General features: G+C 33.5%; 1 protein-coding gene across 1 annotated transcript in view; it reads left to right on the top strand.

Moving 5' to 3' along the window:
- The window catches only part of GALNTL6 (polypeptide N-acetylgalactosaminyltransferase like 6), a gene marked incomplete at both ends in the record, with an annotated part of 887,471 nt that overhangs the window by 295,723 nt on the left and 571,993 nt on the right, over nucleotides 1-19,755 (top strand). The window contains one exon of the mRNA XM_084231985.1: nucleotides 12,143-12,251. Within this exon, the coding sequence (XP_084088111.1) occupies nucleotides 12,143-12,251 (109 nt within the window). The remainder of the gene's footprint in view (nucleotides 1-12,142; nucleotides 12,252-19,755) is intronic.

Here is a 19,755-nt window from a genome sequence, read left to right as displayed (position 1 = left end):
GCATCAATTCATCAGAAATATTTAATTATTATCTGTTTGAGGTTCCTGTAACCTCTGTTCCAAGTGAAAAGATCTTGCCTGTGATGTAGGATTTCTGGGTGGTGATTTCCACGAAACCTTAGTCTTCTGATAGATCCAGGAAAAAATGTGAATTTTCATTTTGTTGGGTTTTGCTCACATGGTAAAGATAAGAGAGACAACTTTCAAGTTCTTCACAGGATAGAGCAGAAAGAAGAAATCCCAAATGGTCATTTCTTATAATTCATTTTTAAAATATATTAAAAGAATTTTAAACATTTGAGTTTCACAAACAGTTATTCTATAATTGTTTGTTTTGTTTGGCAAAGCATTAGCTTAAAAACATGTGACTTAAGTTATATTGAAGTGGTAAATATAATTAACTTCTCATCAGTGGATATATGTTTGGTTGTATTTATGTACATTTACTGAGTACCAAGTACTATAATAGATGTTTTGCAAGTGTGTTTAAAATTTTATTCCCATCTTATAACTATATGAGTTAAATATTTATTACTCCCATTTTGTAGCTTAAGAAAGTAAGGTATCAAAATTGGTACTCTTAACCATTAATTTCTTTACCTCTAAAAACTCAGATACTGCCTACCCAGATATTTAATATGGTAGAAAAACATACATTAACAATTTTAGCCAATCAAATTTGTAGCTTAGGTCAATTTGCAACCAGAAAAGATAGTATCTCATGTTAGGTAATAATGTCTTGACCATCAGTCCTTAAACATACACACATGAAAAAGTAACCCTGATTATATAAGTAAAATATAGTATTTTTACTCTTTGGTATCTATAATTCTCATTATATGTAAGAAATATATCCCATATTGATACTTTTCAAGGCATCAAAATGACTAATTAAAATAAATTATTGTGTAGTTGACGCTCTTAATGAAGAAATGATAACAACCACACAGACCTTTGTTTTGTTTCAATATTAAATGCAGATAAATCTTTTTCAATATTTAATAAGATGCTGTTCAATTTCACATCTACAATCTATATAATAGTATGTTTTTAATTTAGTTCTAGTTTTAAATTTTTTTTGCAGAGTAGGCTATAATTATAATAATCGAAATTGCTTTCCCGTAAGTAAATTGTTTTCAGAGTATAGAGCAGATACCAGAAAAACACAATGATCTATTGTCTTTGATGTCTATAATTTGTTGAACAAGATACTCTAAATTAAAAGCTTGGAAAACAGCTTTGCTTGTATTTGAAATAATTAGCTGTGAAAGTCATGGTCTGAGACCCTTTTAAGATTTAGATTTTAAGTGCTTTCCCTCTACTTGTCAAGTCTTGGCATTTTATCATTTGGTGTTTAAAGAAGTGGTGAACACACTTCTCCACCAAACACTGTAGACAAATTATATATATATATATATATATATATGTTAGATAATCAATAGAATTAGAAGCAACCTGATTTATTCAAAAAGCATTCACCCTTCTGCCTGAAAAGATGTTTGCAGCCCACATAAGACTAGGTTTTTATATGCAGATAAACTACTTTGTCTAAATAATATTTTACAGTGAAATTTTCCAGTGGGAAAATTGTTACTGTTCTTTCAACCAGTAAGTCCAATTACCGACTAGGTTCATCTGCTTTTAGGTCTTAGACATCTTAAATTCAATATGTCCAAACCCAACTACCTGTTACCTTCCTCTCTCTCCCTCCAGTACTTTAATTAATAAAGTGAATAATTGGTTTTATTAATCTACATTAAAGTATTATGTAAGAATAAGTAAATATATAAAATAATTTATGCTTAATAAAACTAATAAGATTGAAGGTAATATTATATTATTTACTTGTTTATTATGTATTTTTTAATATTACATTTGTAGAATCTAAGCTTCACAATGGCAAGAATCTTCATCTACTTTATTGACTGATAAATTCCCAGTATAAGTTCAATTAATATTGACTGAATGAATGAGTTTCTCATCTTACTAAAATATAAGATCTCTGTGTGTTGCAATTTTGTGTGGCTGACAGTTATATAATATACATATTATATAGAGAGAAAGAGAGAGAGATGGTTATCAGAAGAGTTAAACAGAAAAAAATACATCATGACTTTTCTGACAACTCATATACACACATACATGCATACATATGTGTGTGTGTTTTTGATGTTAGAACAGGTGTTCTATAAAGACCTGCTGACTGATGGTTGAAAGGTGAATTGAATAATATTAAACTAGAAATATTGATATTAGAAGGAGAACATAATATAAAAATACCTCTGCTGTCTCCAAGCAATATATTAGATTTATCAGTAGTCCATTTTACATAAATTTGCTTGTTAGATTGTGATATTCCACAAAATCATTGTTACTTATGATTTACAACTATTACCATTTTATTAAAATTTTCTCAAGATTGAGCTAGCTGAAAACACCACCTCAGCTATTACGACAGGCTAATAATCCTATTTGTCTGAGTCTTTTAAGTATGAAGTTTGAATATCCCAATTGTTTGCACCCTTTAGGGCAATTTCTTTCATATAAAAGTTAAAAGTGATCACTATGAAAGCCATCTAAAACTCCAATAATACTAAAAGTATAAAAGCCCCAATTGAATGTTGAGTTCTTACATCTATATGTATATGGTTGTCAGAATGATGATTTTAGTTTTGGTGAAAATGACCATGAGTATAGCCGAATTAAACATTTTTTTATCCAGTGAAATTTGAAATAAATGTCAAAACCATGCTATAGTCTATTCATTTCTTAACTATGAACTAATCCTATATCCTCAGTTGTAGTTCTGAGTCTAGTGCTCTCACTGCTTAATTCATTAGTGCTATGTAAAAGCATTGGGATGACCTGTAACTTGGCACAAGACTGACACTGTTTTGCTTTCTGTCACTATCACACTTACCATGACAAACAATTTTTGCTTTTTCTTGCTAATTCTTATTTCATCTTTCTATGTTATATGTTTCCCTTTAGACATAGCACAGTGAGTTCAGATTAATAAGAAAATAGAGTCACATGTTAACATAATATTGATTCTGGATAACAACTGAGGATGTTTTTTCCTTGAAGAATTGATAGGGTGGAATTCTAGAGGCACCATTTGATGTCCTTCTGAAGAAAAGTTCAGGGGGTCATGAAACCCAGACTTAATACCCCCAGAAAACTGCAAGTGTTTGGATTCTCATCACCAGGGGGCCAGGTGATTCTTGAAAGGTTAATATAATATGATTTCTTTTTTGAAATGATCTTTCTTTGCATTTACATTTTCACAGAAATGCTGTCCACTTCCCCACTAAGTTGTCTTTATTGTTTTTTATCTTTCCCCTTAGGAATCACAAAGAATACTTTGAGGTGGGAAAAAAAATCTCAGAAAAATTGTCATTTTTATAAGATGATGATCTTCTGAATATTTCTCCAAGGTACGCTGCTTCATCGCCATCAGGGATATGGAGGGCTTTCTTGCTGAGTTAACATGTTCCTGCTGTGATTAAAAAAAAGTAAAAATTACAGTAATTTTGAGGGTCAGTAGTACAACTCTCCTGTATCATATGCATAAGTGGAAATACAGTATGTCAGCTGGGTTGTGACTACTGCTGAGTTTTAATCCTATTTAGTATCAGGGGGGATTTTACTAGGCACTTTCAGTCAATTTTCTTTAACTAAAAATATTCTTAATAATGTCCCTTATTCACAGGAGATAGTTTGCTACTGATCTCTCTTGTTACTTACTAACAGAAGTTTTTGTTCACTGAGAATAAATTCTGTTTATAATGTTAATGAACCGTATGCAGTAACAATATAGAAAAAAGAGAGTTAAAACACAATGTTTTTCCTTCCTTTTTCAGCTACCCAGATACGTATCCCATCTAAACAAAGAGGCATCTTCAAAAATTCTTCACAGATACCCCAAGAAATCATGAAGTGAAGGTCATCTGACCTTTACAGATGCAAACAGATGTTTAAATCTTGCCACTTGACCAAAGAATGGAAATCTCAACCAAAAAAAAAAAGTTTCAGAGAGATTAGAGCAAAAAGCAAGAGATGTTAGTAAAACTCTCAATTGTATTGCATGAATATGGTCACTTAAAATAAAATTCAGTATTCTTATGAGTATGATAGCAGCCTTTTTTTCCTAAATAAACCCCATAGAGAAATATGTATACGAAACGATTCATATGATAAAATTCCATTCTGCAAGTATGTGTTCGATGTAATTGTGCCTCATTAGCAAGAAATGGATTCATCTGGATGCTGAGCAGCAGGCCACTCAATTGTTTTGGTGTTTTGTATGCTCAAAATAAAGAATACCATTTAGCTACCATTTACCAGACCTGACTCTTTATCAAACTTCGTCACTTTTTCATATCTCTTCACCAATCTTGCCTCAATGTATGTCTTTAGTAGTAATCTACAAAGTCATGTTGTAGATAATATGTTTCATTAATATATTGTGATATATGAAAAATCATGCCTTATTCTCAATATTTGAAATGTTAGTACAAATACAGAGGATAAATGTACAAGTTCAGGTTCCGATAATCTCAGTCAAGTTTACACCAGATAAAAAGCAGCTTAGTGAGGTCATCATGAAGATGATAGTTAAAGCATAGCCATTCATTTCCCAATGACACGATCTGACCAATATATGGTCAGGACAAATACTTTCTAAGTATTTGTTTAAAATTTTAAAACTAAGATTTTTATATAGCAGCCCAGACTTTCAGATTCCATTGTTTTTAAAAGTAACATTGCATTATACAAAGCAGGTGTACATTAAAAAATCAACGTGTGAGCAAACTACACTAAATTTTAAGATCTAAAAACAAGAGCTCAATAAGGGGACACTCCTTAGTATCCCCTCCTGCCTACTTCAAACACCTGAGTTCTCAACCCTATTTCAGATGTCATGAGTACCAACAGCCCGGAGGACTATTGAAGCTTACTCTACTTTGCTAGTATTTTGGAATTATGTTAACAATGCCACATCTGAGAATTTATACAGAATGTAGAGAACCAGATGGTGTATTTACTAAGAAAATGATTTTTATGTCTGAACCTACTTATCAATATGTTCTGTGAGAACCCATTCTGGACCCATTGAATGCTGTGCAGTTAGGTTCACACTCAGGAAGTAAAGCAATATTAGAACAATAACAAAACTAACTTCTGCATAGTATTTTATTATATTTCTCTTCAGTTTAAGAGTCTTTAATAACTCAGGAGCCCAGTGGACTGTGGTGGAGAACCATTGCTGGGGAGAGTTATGGGGGTAGCCATGGTGTGGTGCATCTGAAGGGATGTGAACCTAAATCATGTACAAAGTAGGAAGCCAGTATTACCTAAATAATAAATAAAGAATAAGACAGTTAAAAGTGAATTAACTGGGGCCTCCCTGGTGGCGCAGCGGTTGAGCGCTGGGTTGCGAAGCTGCCCGCGGCCTCTGCGGCGCCGGTTCGATCCCCGGCTGCTTCCCGGCCACCGGAGGACGGTCCCACATGGCGCGCAGACCTCTCCTGCCGCCCGCTGCTCCCCTCAGCAGTGTACTTCGGTCCTTCTGCCTGCTCTGCTCCCCGCTCTGGCTCTGGTGAACTCTCTCACCCTCCCGCGCTTCTGACTGTACCCAGTGCATGTATAAACAAACAAACAAACAAATAAATAAATAAATAAAACTTGCCTCTATTTAAAAAAAAAAATTACTTTAAAAAAAAAAGTGAATTAACTGAAGGGAGGAAAATACTCAAGTGTGACTTTTTAAAAAATAGTCTTTAATAACCCCTCATTGCTTGATACAGCCTACAGACGTATGTATGAACTCTTTTTTCTTTTTTTGTTTCATTATTTCTCATTTTATTTCATAACATTTTAGTTAACTTGATATGTAATAACGTTTGAATATATTAACAATAATAGAATCATAATTAGTTTCCATGTTTGTTTATTTTTAGTAATTCATAGAATGTAAAGAGTTAGTGCAGATTCTCGCTTGCTACTTCTTGATTATGTGACCTAAAGTCTTTATTAATTATTTGACTTAACATTGCTGAGTTCTAGTTCAATCACTGACTCTTATGAGGAGTAAATTAGTAAGAATAGAATAAATGTTAGTTTCTGCTTTTTCTTATCCATGCCACCCTATATATATGTATATAAAACTTTACTTTTTCAGAAGAGTTCTATTTGCTTAGAACTGTCACCTCCCAGGTGACATCAATATATAAAAAACTTAGCCACACCCATCACTATATCCTGTTAATATCTATTGTACTAGAGTTCGACCCATATAATTTATTATTTAATGCACATAAGTTTTGTCTGCATCTATGCCAGGACTTTTTAAGGGAAATGAAAATAACTCAAATATATATAAAAATAGCAGAGATGGTTTAAAGAACTGACATTTATATATTGCTTTATCATAAACCAAGGACTTTCACATACTTTATCTGATTTACTACTCAAAAAACTTGTCAGTTTAGTAAGGTAGGTATTATTTTTATTACCCTAATTTCAAAAATGCATTAATATGGGGGCCTGGAGGAAATGTAAGTTTCCTTGCATTATGGTTTGAAACCCTAATTTATGTCTTCTGGCACTGGATCCAAGCTACTTCTACTACATTATCTTGTCTTCTAAGGATCAAATATAATGGTGGGTATATGGCTGATTTTGAGGATAAAATTCCATGGGTGTTGATAATAAAATCTAAGGTTTTAGAATACAGTCTTCATAGAGATTTCACAGATGTATCTTTTTAATACCATCACCATCTGTTTAAACAAAATTGCTCTAATTTAAAGACAAGAGATTTTTGTTTGTTTTTAATTCCCTGGAGTTTTCCAGACTGACAGCTCCTGAGAAGTGTTTCAAGATGATATAAGCGTGAATAGCAGTGGGCAGGTAGTCCATCACTGCCTGGAGTACTACCCCCAAGTTCTTCACCCATGAATATCACAACTCTGAGTCCGGAGGTTGCTTACCTTTGCAGCCTATGGTTAACACATTGGTAATGAATAAACTTTTAGTCTTCAAAGTTTCTCTCATACCCATACTCAGGTATGTTATTTTTTGACAAGCACTAGGGTTCAGCTTTACTGCATATGGTTTCTATTTAATGGATTCTGATTCTTCACGTCTGCTGTTTTTTAGACTTATTGTAATCAGTGACTTTACAGTAAGTAAAAAGCCCATAAAGTGAAAAATAGGAAGGGTACTCGCACATACATGCCCCCCCTAATGAGGGCTCTGAGATATGGAGGTACAATATTCTCATGTATTTTACAAGGGCATAGGTAATGGATCTGTGATATATAATCATGAGGAGGTCACATGGGCCTGGGCCCTGGAGTTGCTCATGTGGAAGGAAAGGTCAGAATACTGATGGGCCATTTACCGGGTGGTTAAGCTTTCAGAACCAAGGTGATACTGTACAAATGTACCGGATTGATTTAAGTTTATTCACCTGCCTTTCTGGCAAGCGAAAAGGATATAAACACATTAATCCTTATGTTGGTCATCAGCCCTCAACACGAAGAGGATTCTACAGTAGATTGAGTCACATGTATTGCAAATGAGTCAGACTTATTTTCTTAATAATATAATAGTGTTAATTTCCTATTTGCATGGATTGCTAGTGGTTTTCCCACTTTAATAAGCCCCCCAGTCACCTGGAAAACTTATGCAAATATAAATTTCAGTGTCTCTTTCCTCTTATAGTTCCTGATTTAACAGGCATGAGTTGGGACCTAGGAATTGTGTTTCTAACGAGTTCCCTGGTGATGCTGTGCTGTTAAGCTGTGGGTTACCCTACTACAGATAGAGGAGGTTTTAGTGTGACAAATCCTCAGATAGCCTTTACAAGCACAGTCTGCTTTAACCCAATTCCTCTGCTGTGATGCCTGCATATTTTGGCTGGAGCACTCATAAATGCAAAGACGGTCTAAAGATTTTATTTGAGATTTATATAAAGTAGTATTTACAAGTAATTTTTAAATGTAACCATAAAATAAAGCCTGTAATGGTAACCAACAGTCCCCTGGCCCACTTCCTTCTACTTGCAAATTTGATATCCAGGGACAACACATGAATCTTTCAGCCTTTGTAGTTTGTAGCTTTTGTAGCTTCCATATTTTTAGAAAGCAGGTGTATATTACTTTTCTTTGACTCTTTTCTCCATTTTGGTTTTATCTATTGTTTTCTACTATATAAAATGTGTATTCAATTATCTTATTCCACTCTTTTCCTCAACCTTTGGTAAAGTTATAGCATCATTTTAATTAAATCAATATTAAGATAAGAACATTCATACCTGAATCAAATAGTGTGCTATAGATATACTTTCTCCCTTGTACATTTTTCCCTCTAATCTTAATTGCCATGTTTTTCATTTGCTTAGACTTTTGTACTTGCATCATTAATTCATCCCAATCTCTTTGGAAGAAGTGTGAGACTGCTAGAAATAGGACTTTTAAAATAGGCGAAGTATAAGTTTACTTATCTAGGTGCTTTTTCCTGCTCACAGAGAGCCTCCTGTAGCTGCTACCCACCCCCTCAAGTGCCCTCAGGACCAGCTGATCCCTGACCTTGGGGCCATTTTGCTACCTGACTTCACTGCTATTTCATTTTGCCTGTGACAGTCTTGTTTCTGCTCCATTTCCTTCTCCACTCCCTCGTCTTCCTTCTCTCCTTCTTTTCTGTTTCTTCCTAATGTTCTCAGACATTTCCAAAGTGTCTCTTAATTCCCATATGCCTGCAATCCCATTTTCTCTGTCCAATAACTCCTTTGTTATTCTCTAAATTCTTCCTAAATTTCTGTTTCTGTAGAGGAACTTTTTCTCAAAGCTCTTTGATGAAATTAAATGCATCTACTTTTCGACATTTTCTTCTGAGTGTTACATTGCCTGTTTCCTTCAAGTGTATTATCTATTTTGTTTATTTCGACTTCGGAATTTTATGTTAAAATTGCTCTTAAATACCTGGCATCCTTCTGAGGCTCATGCTCATGACTGAGGTCGTGAAAATGCTACTATGAAGTTGCCTGTGTGGAGAAGGAGTCCCCAGGCAATTACTGGGGTGCACCAGGAAGCCAGTGGACCCGTATCACTTCTGATCCCTGTTTTCCAGAGGGAAATTCGTTTCCCTCTATCTACCTGGCGTAATGTGGATGGCAGTTTTCTAAAAGCCTAGTGTAGAGAGATAGCTTTGGTTGACAGCACTTGGTAAATAGACTTACATGGACATTGGATTTTTTTTTACTGCTCAGCATCCTGTTTTCAACTAATTCTAGTAGCCCCCAAACATACTCTCTTTCAAACTCCAGTTTTCTTTGGGTGACTGGGTCAGTGACTGGTCTCAGAAATTGTTTGATTGTTGATTGGTATTGGGGAGAAGCGCTGTGTAATGCCCCATATAAAACACATGAGTCTTTTTGTATTAACCTTTAACCTCACTCTCAGAAATATCCAGTGCTTCCTTTTTAAGTATTGTCGGGATTTCATGAATAAAAAATATGCTTCCCTTCCAATAATTGTCATTTACAAAAGTTCATGTCAATTTTACTCTCTGTTTCTTTATTCATTTGATGCTTCATTGTCATTATCATAGCATTTATGGGGAAATAAAAGGTTAATTCTAATTCTTCTGTTAAATTTGCCATATTAACAGTTGCTAAGAAGTCTCTACATTAAATATATCAAAAAATAGAGATAGACTAAATATAGTAATCAGAGAGAGCTTTGAGTATTTGGAGTTCACACAAACTCTATATTTCATGTCAAATTTGTTTTGAAACTTTCTACTTTTATCTGAAAGTGATGTTTATAATTGGTATTAGAAGATTTTCATTAGTGTCAGTACTTACCAATGTAAATATTTGAGACAAATACATTGGTTGCATTTTAATGTTGTTTCTGAATTTTATTAGTATTTCTAATTATAGAATTAACATCAATCAGAAAACAATGCATGCCTTTTTCTGATGTTTGCAATCATATTCCCCAAACTGATTTCTTAATTTCTTTATAATTTTACTATATCCTTTTTTTTGTGAATTTTCCCATAACTTTTCTTTCCTGCCATTCTGCTTTTAAAATTTATCTTTATAATTTTTAATATTTTGTGTAAACCCTCCATTATTGTTGTGTTAATTCTTGTTTTCTATCCTAAACTCACCACTATTATGAACAAATTTCTTTACATATGTGGAAAATAGAGATGATTTTAGAAAATCTTCCCTCTTATTTTAACTACTTTTCTTTGTAACATTAAGCTTTTTTCACCCTTTCAAAATAAGTGGATCCTTTATAAACTATAATGATGGATTGATGGTACTTGCATTAACTCTAAAGAATAAGGCATTCCATTTTGCTGGCAGAATTAAATTGCAGCACTGAAACTACTCAGTTTTATCTTTGCTGAAATTGAAACTTTAAAAATTTTTCTGCTCATCATTTTGTAGTTGTGATATTTATTTCCAAAACTGAACTAAAAAGGAAAATGGCACATGAATATGACAACATATTTTACATATATTAAATATTAAGATTATGAAAAAACAAATTTCATTTGAAGCATTTTTGCTCCCTAATCCTAGAAAAATACACCATAACAAAAAGCAGTAGCCTCAACAATATACACAGAAATAATTTTCAAATAGACATTACAACATACTGGATTTGAGCAAAGCACAAGACATGTTGTGACTTCAGTTGTCAAATGGATGATGATTCAGCTCCAAGTGTAACCATGTACTATTGTTTAACAGGAATCCAGTTGGGAGATAATATTGAACAGTTGTTATGGTCACAAATTTGATCTTAATAGAAGTGATCTAAATCCTAACTTCTGATTTAATTCAAACTATTTTAGTTCTCTGGGCATCTGTTTTATTGGAAGAAAAGTGAAAATGTACAACCAAAGATTATCATCAAAATTGAACAAACTCTGTACACAGGCTACAGCTATCCCTGCTTTACAGAAGTTCTTTTTGTGTCACTTCACCTCTTTGACGCACGTTAGTTGCTGTTTTTGCTAACTGGAAGAAATTCCAATTGGATTTTCATTCTTATGACAAAAGGTGAAAAGTGAAAATCAGGTTCAGAGTTGATTTGCAATGAACGCTTATGGAAGCAGCACTCACCCCCAGCAATAAGAGGACAACTACCAACCTCCTTTCTAGGAACTATAATACTTTATATAGGCTGTGTATTTATCATCTAATTTTTTTTTTAATACAAGAACTGGGGTACAGGCCAGATGCTCGGGAGGGTAAGAGGATTCACCAGAGACAGAACAGGGAACAGAACAGGCAGACTGACAAAATACACTGCTGAGGGAAGCAGCGGGCATGACAGGAGAGGCCTGCCGAGCCATGTGGGACCCCTGCCGTCTGGCCAGGATCAAACCCCCGCTGCAGAGGCTGCGGACAGTTGCACAGTGCAGCACTCATCCGCCTGCACCACTAGGGAGGCCCTATCATCTAAGTTTTTGCATTAACTATATGTTAGTTTTTAGTTTTATGTATTATTTGCTATGCTTTGGTAAGTTATTTTGGGGGATCTGGGAACATTAACAAATTTTCGTATAAATTAATGGTAGTTGCTCTTCACTTACGCAATATCAGTTTACAAAAGATTTCACAGGAACATTCTACATTCTGATAAAGTGGGGAAACTATATTTAACATAGTACCTGGCACATAGTAAGCAGTCAGTAAATGATCATGTCATATGCATGATCAAAATGAATAAAACTGAACAAATTACAAACATAATTCTATTTAACACCAAAACTGAAAACTTTACCAGTATTTTAACTTTGGGCAAATGAAAATGGCAGGGCATTTATACTTAAAGGATGTGATATACGGAATTATTAATGCCTAGTATGTCATGAAATAGGAAATAGGTATTTGGACGACACATTGTCTAATTTTAAAAGCTTAAAATCAGGTTGTAATGTGCAGTCGTCTAGATGGTCGCTAACAATAGCTCTCTTTTCTACATACTCAGAATTACTAATTCAACACATATTTTTTGGTTGTCTGTTATGTGTCTGGCTGTTGTTTTTAACCTACTTTGTGAACAGAAATACCTCCTTTTTATACTCTGAATGCTTTCCTTTTCCACAGACATTTCCACTGGGCCTGGGAGATGGGCAGTTCTATGCATGGACAGATGGTTTGAGAAGAAAGGACTGGCATGACTATGAAAGCATTCAGAAAGAGGCAAAGCGCTCAGGTATGAAGTTCCTGTGTACGCCAAACTGTTGCTTTACTTACTGCAGTGTTTCATTTGTCACTTACAGGATGTCTAATTAGTATTTCTTCACAGGGGAAGATAGGTCTCATGGGGATATTTGAAGTCCGTGCTGGAAAAAACTAATACAATCTCGAATTTCAGAGAGAAAAAAAATAATGAATAACCTTTACAACATTGAGAGGAGTTTGTTGAAGTTTCGGAAAATTATAGCACTTTATATTTACAAATTGATACTCAATAATTTCTAAGATATCTTGGAGTTTATCAGTGATACTTGACTTGTAGACCTGTATATTTAGACAGATTTACTCATTAGGGCTAAAGTATACCTAACTGGCACTGTAAAGTGTCAAAGGGATACCACAGTTCCAGACTTTGGCAGGTGGATGCTAGGAATTGAGAACCTGAGGTTGGCATTACTTGCACAGACTGGCAGTTGTCTGTGTTTCAGAATTCTACCCTTAGACTAGAGAGAGAGGAATTAGTTTACTTCTTAGGAAAAGTGATGAAAGGAAATTAAGTCCTTCTAGAAAACTGAAAAGTTAAATTATTGAAAATGGATTCAGAAAAAATGGATAAATAAGGAGAAATTGGAGTAAAGTGAATAACACATGCAAGGAAATTCACATTCTCTTATTCAACCAAAGGCGTTCCATTTCTTCCATAGTGAGGATGTCACAGAAATAGGGAACTACTGTTTGGTAAAGACATTTGAGCAGTAGTGGGACTCAACAGGACTGCGTTCCAGGTAAATTCAACAGTCTCAGGTTTTTCTGGGCAGCCTTGCTCGTTACTCACCCCCTCGGGAAAATTAAAGTGAGAGTATTTTAACAGTTGCAAAATTTTTCAGGACTATGAAATGTTCTTCGCTCTGGGTCCTGTGTGGTTGCCTTCATCAATTTCTCCCTTCATTTGCTTCTTTCATTCTTATACTCCAAATTAAGTTGTCCCCATCACCCCATTTCACCAAAGCTGTTCATCCCAGAGAATCAGAGAATCAACTTCTTCCAAGTTTCATTGTGTTTCCATCTTGGCCATGATCCTCTATATGGTCACAAAAGTGAATTCCTTACCCACATCCTCACTTTTCCAGCCTTCTTGTCTTTTTCTTGCATTTGCTTGATCAGCCCTATATTAATCTAGTGATCTGTTCCCGTTTGTAACCACAAGAAGCTGAGGATTTGGGGTGATGTTCACATAATCTAACTCAGTGAAACTGCCAGAAGTTAATAATAATAACATAAGCTAAATTTATTGAAAGATGTTTTTTGCTGTACTTATTCTTTTAAACCTTATAGTGGCTTGAATAGGTAGGTATTATTAGCACCAATTTGTTAGGGAGAAAGAGAGAAACCGAGTCCTTAAGAATTTATTAAATATTATCCAAGGTCAAACAACTAATAACTGCAGAGCTTGATTAGAAGTCAGGTCTTATGCTCCATTAAACCCTACTGCCAGCCATTAGATAATAATATTAGGGCAATATGACATAATGACAAGGGCACATATGGGAGAGACATGCGTGGCTTCATATACTAGCTTTTCCATACATGAACTGTGTAAGCAGCAAATCAACTTGTCTTTATGATTTTCTGTTATACAGAATTGCTGTAATTGGTAAGGATAATATACCTAAAATAATTAGCCAATTATTTAGATATATTAGAAACTTAACTAATGATAACTGTAATTATTAATCCATCTAAATTACTTTCACTTGATTTAGTATATAGATCCTTGACTGGTGTCTATGAGTTTTTAATATGTAGTCCAGTACTTTACATTTATTTCTGGTTTTTACCACATTTTCTTCCTCCAGGACAAACATACCTTTTTTATCTTCATCCTCACTTGAGAAAGGAAAAATGACCTACAAAGAAATAAGATAAAATAAATTTTCTAGTGAGCAAACTTCTATGGAATCAAAAAGCTTGTAAATACCAGTATTTAAATGACTCACTGAATGTTCTAGAATAAGTGCAATAAACTATACTTCATCATTTTAAAAAATGTTAAATCTAGCATAAATAAAGGCAATTTATACACACAAAAACATACACACAGGTACAGAGTCAATGTGAAATATATATCTCTGTTTATGCATAGATCAAGAAAAGGGGATCACTGGTGTTGATCTGTCCCCTCCAAAGTGGGAAATTTGAGTTACACTTATTTTTCTCAATAGTTTTTTATCCACAAAGAAAGTTTGTTGCAGTTTGCTTGTGTTTGGATTTTATCGAAAAATTGAGTCATAATGCATGAATTTCACACTTCCATGTTTGGGGATTAACCAGTTTAGCTGTAGAAGAGGATACCAATCATGGAATATCAGTGACAGAAAGATTTTCTGAAAGATATAAACAAAATTTTAAAGGATAAAGTTATATCTCAATATCTAAAAAAGCTATGGTTTCATCCAATCAAATATCTGATTTCTCTTTCTTATGGACTGCTACGAACACTGTCATAGTGTAGGCATTCTTTTCTAGTCAGACATTTTCTATATGTGATCCCATTACATTTCATTTAGTTTCATGTCATTTCATAATTTTTTGACACTAGATTTACTCTTGTACTGGTTTGCTATCCTTTTGAGTTGTATTCTAACACAAAACTGATACGCATATTTTTGAATCATTTGAATTATTTATAAAAGTTGAATGGAAACAACAAAAGTATGGATTCCTTTTATATAATATGGAAAACAGTACACAGACTGCTATTAATCCATACTCAATGCTTATTTCTATGTTATACATGATCCAAACAATTGTTCTAATATCTAAAAACTATCCAGCAGACATTTCTTCATTAAAATTTGAAAATAATGGTATTACAGTTCTGAAATAAAGATAAACTTTGGCATTTCCCTAAACTGTCTCTAACAACTTCTGCTGAATATTGAGAAGAATATGCAATTGGTTTCTTAATTAGTATGCAATGTTTTCTGATTCTCACAACATCCTTTCCTAAGCATAAAAAAATGGTGTGTGTGAGCATGTGCACACATGCTTATGTGTTTTATAAATATTTTTCAAGATTACTGAATTTGTATTTTTTAAAGTACTTATTTCTAGTTCTGAAATTTGCAATTTTCTCTTATTCAATCTTCTTATTTTAATTCAGAAGATTTTTTAATAAATTTATTATTGGTTTTCAAATTCAGTGTAACTAAATTTGACTGAGAAAAGACTGTTTTCAATGTTTTTGAAGTATTTTTTTGAGTTGGTTATACCTTCATGTAATCACAGTCAACACATACATCCTGTAATACCCTCAAGAATCCTACGAAATTATATCTAACTTCATCACTTCCATTGTCTCAGTTAGTCATAAAACCTTGAACACCCAAGTTCATTGAGTCCTATCACTTTATTCATTCAATCACTCATTCAGCAAATACGTTTAAATGTCAATATATCTCAAATACAGCTCCAAACTCAGGAAGAAAATCTAGACACAAAAGATCTACAGTAGCTGTTGAACAGCATGCAGTGTATTTGGAGGAGCTTTCACTGTTCATTTGGATCCAAACCATTTGTCTGTCTTTCCTAAACTAATTTAAGTCTCCTTAAATTATCAGCTCCTCAAATAACAACCAGATCATCTAAAAATATATAACCGGATCATTTCACTCTTCTGCTCCAAAACCTACAAAGTCAGGTTATCATATTCTAAATTAAATCCAACTCTGTATCCTAACAATGAAATGCAACATGATCTACCCTGACATGTGTCTGTCTTTATCTCCTGCTTATTAATGTTGAGGCTCTTCACTAGACACCTTGATCTCTTTGGTTTTCCGGAAACATGTTAAATATAAGTTTTTCACTTGTTGTTCCTAGTGCCTGGAACACTTGTAGTCTGTGTACTCATAATCACTCTCCCCTTCACTAAGGTCTCCAGACCACAGATCACCTGCTTAGAGAGGCACATCACTCACCATATTATCACATAGAGAGGAAACCCCTTTCATTCATTTTCTATCATTTTACCTTACTTACTTTTTATAGCAATTATCTTTCCTTCTCTATTTATACACACATATATTTATTTAATTAGTTATTTTTTTTTGATTCTGCAAAATAGAATCACTCTCCTAAAGGCTCCATATCATAGCATTATCTTGAATCTTGTGAACTGCATTTTTTTTGAATAATGACACTTCTGTATGTTCACCTGACACAACATAATTGCTATTTTTTTCCTTTTGGAAAGCCATTTCCTCTTAAGATTCATAATCTAAGTTACTAACAGTTCATACTAATTGTGAATTTTCATAACAAAACATCTAAAGGGTATGAACGAAAACACTGTTTAGTGTAGGAATGTGCCATGCTTTAAAATGATTGACAGTAGACTTTCTTAAATTGCTTTAAAAACAGCTCACTTTAGTGCTAATCGGGGACCCATTTTGCTCTTAAATGTCCTAATTCTACATAATTGAACAAGATTGCCAACCAAACAGAATGGGAGCCAGAAACTAAAAAAATGCTACTTTTGTTCTAATTACAGTGACTCCTGGTCATCTTTTATTGATGCCTCTTCTATCTTAAAAAATAATATCTGGCATCTTTTTCATTATGTATCTATGATATGCTCTCAATAAATTTTGTAATGAGATTTGCTGGGAGGTGGTCAACTTTGAGAAGTATTACCAAAATAACATTCATGATTATTCATTAGATTAAAATTAACTTTTAATAAAATATTCCCTTTGGCAGTCATTGTATAGTAATGAAAATGTAAAATAGAGGTGAAGAGATTGTTGGATGTATCATTTATATGTCTAATAATAGAACAAAATTTAGCTGAGACTGAAGAGACTGACAATTATCTAGGGAAAATCCTTTCACCATTACAATATGAAAATTGCAGAAAAAAAATCTCAGAATATTTATTAAACTGCAATCAGTTTGTGTTAAAAATTAAGACAATATGTTTTGAAAAATAAATTTAACTACTTGTTGCAAAACTTGAACTACTTCTTTGCTCTGAAATCTGAACTTCCCAAGGGCAAATGTGCATGAGATTAGTTAGCATTATTTTTCTCATTAATAAAACATGGTTTAATAATAGCTCCTATCATAGAGAGCTATTTTGTGTTAATTAAATTATACAGACTATCTGGAATGTAGTTATGCTCAATATGGGTTATTTGTAACCCATATTCCTACATGTATATAATGATTTGAATCACCTGTCATAAATTTTCTCATGCCTTACATCTAGTCAATTGACATAAATTCTCCCAAAACTTCCCATTAGGGGATTCATATTAACTAATGATTCAAAAAGAGCTATCTCTTTTTATTTTAGGATTTGTCACAAATACAAAAATTTGCAAATATCTTCCCCAAACCTGTTCCCCTTTAAATATTGTATTGATGATTTGTCAAAAAATCCGTTTCACAGGGTGGTTGTTTTGATTATTATTAATGTTTTTCTTGCTCTAAATGCCCACCTTGGGGAGTAGTCATAGGGGTAGATCATAACCCTGGATCACGAAGAAATGACAAATCTTCTTCTGAAGGAAGATGATGTCCTCTAAGAGCCAAGAACGAAAAGATAAGAAACATCTAGCAAAGCAATGATTTCACTTTAAATGGATCAAGTAGACTAAGGTTAAATTGACTTTATGTCTGCCATTCATTTTCCTGAAGTCTTGCACGCAATTTTACTCTTCTCTCTTTTAACCTTTCCCTGTGCAGCTTTGAAGTAGCTGTGAAGTATAAATCTGTAATTTCTAGCAGCTTGCCAAGCAGAAAACTGGAATATCTACCCTATCTATCCTTTTACCTCAACCCCAGTGCTCTCTGTCTGCTCTAAGTAGCTCTGATCTTGAAATACCACAAAGTTAGACTTGCTGTTTTTGCTGTGACTTTACCTTGCAGGAGAGGGAGTTTAAATTTAAGCCATTTATGTACTTTTGTAACATATGTAATTTTCAGGAAGAAGCAGCAACTATAAACCAGAGACACACTACAGGGGTGGGAGGAAGAGGAGGGAATAGGATCAAAACAAGGGGGGTGGGAATTGTAAGGGGACTATAAAAAGATGAAAATGCATACATTGTGCAAAAATGGAAAATGATATAGAAAATATATAAAATTTTTAAAAATGAAAAAAAAAAATAAAAACAGAATACATTTTGATGACCAAAGAATCTGACATTACCATGATTGAAAGTTTTTGCAATGGGCTAATGCTGTAAAATTTGAGAATTTCCTGTGGTTTGAGATGTTGTAATTCATTCAAGCCTAAATTTTCATTCAGGCATTGTATTTTAGGCATAATTCATAGAGATTCAAGTGATTATTTGAACATCCTCCAAAATTCTTATCCCGGAACTGGCACAAATTTATCAGTAATGAGCTCTGGGCCTTGCTGGCTGCAGCATTTAATGAGTGCTATAGAGGAGATGTGTGTGTTTACCCACTAGGGGAGGGAATGTGCCAGCACTGGAGAGGGATAGCTACACTTTCCAGCATTCACTTTAGAGCCATAAATGCCAGTTTGACTTGATGCTCTTTGAGTGAATAGCACTAGTTTTTGAGCAGACTTCATGCCAGATGAGAACAGCTGAGCCTTCTGACGCTTCACCATCAGAGAAGCACAGTATAACTGGTCCTCAGAAATGGTGATGCTCGGAACCAGGATTATTTTCTTTTTGAGAAAAACATCACTGTCCAAAAACATGTATAACAAACTTGCATTCTTTATAAAATAGATATTATAACATGATGGAAAAATAAGACTTCATGGATAAATAATTTAATTTAATACTGCTTGACTCACTGATATGAGATGATTAAGACCACAATGGAATTAGTATTATCAGCCAATTAATAATGATTTGAATTTCCATGGTGACCAACTGAGCCTAAGGGATCCAAATTCATTATTGTGCTGGAATGACTAGATTAACTTAATAGACATTGACCTAGATAACAATCTAATAGAATTTAGTGGTACACATTAATAGGGATTCATATATTAGTAGCAGAATTCACACATGCATATAAAATTTTTTAAAGTTATTAAGGAATAACTTTTGAAATTATTATGGCAATTAATTTATAAACAAAATTGTTAGATTGATACATAAGTTTTAGTTCTTGTGTTTTACAATAGAAATACATTATGTAGCATAATTAAATATTTTGTCTTGATTACTCATTATCAGTATTTTTATAATCAAAACAAAGACAGTGAGTTTATTATTCAAATTTAGGAAGTCAGTTTCATACTTACAAAAAAGACATCACTATTGTTGTAAATCCTGTATTATTCTTTGAATGCATTTCTCTCATTTCATTCTTTTCTATATGCAAAGTGCCTTAATATAAATATAGTTGCTTTTTGCACGTTGACTTAATGTCTCTATAAAGTAGGGGTGATTAAATGTTATTAATCACATTTTTTAAAGAAGAAACAAATTTAGAAAAAATATTTAGAAAAAATACATATACATGTGTGATTC

This window comes from Talpa europaea (genome assembly GCF_964194135.1).
Source record: "Talpa europaea genome assembly, chromosome: 4".
NCBI classification, from domain to species: domain Eukaryota; kingdom Metazoa; phylum Chordata; class Mammalia; order Eulipotyphla; family Talpidae; genus Talpa; species Talpa europaea.
The sequence above is the reverse complement of the archived record's forward strand: the minus strand, read 5'-3'. Positions and strand labels throughout refer to the sequence as shown.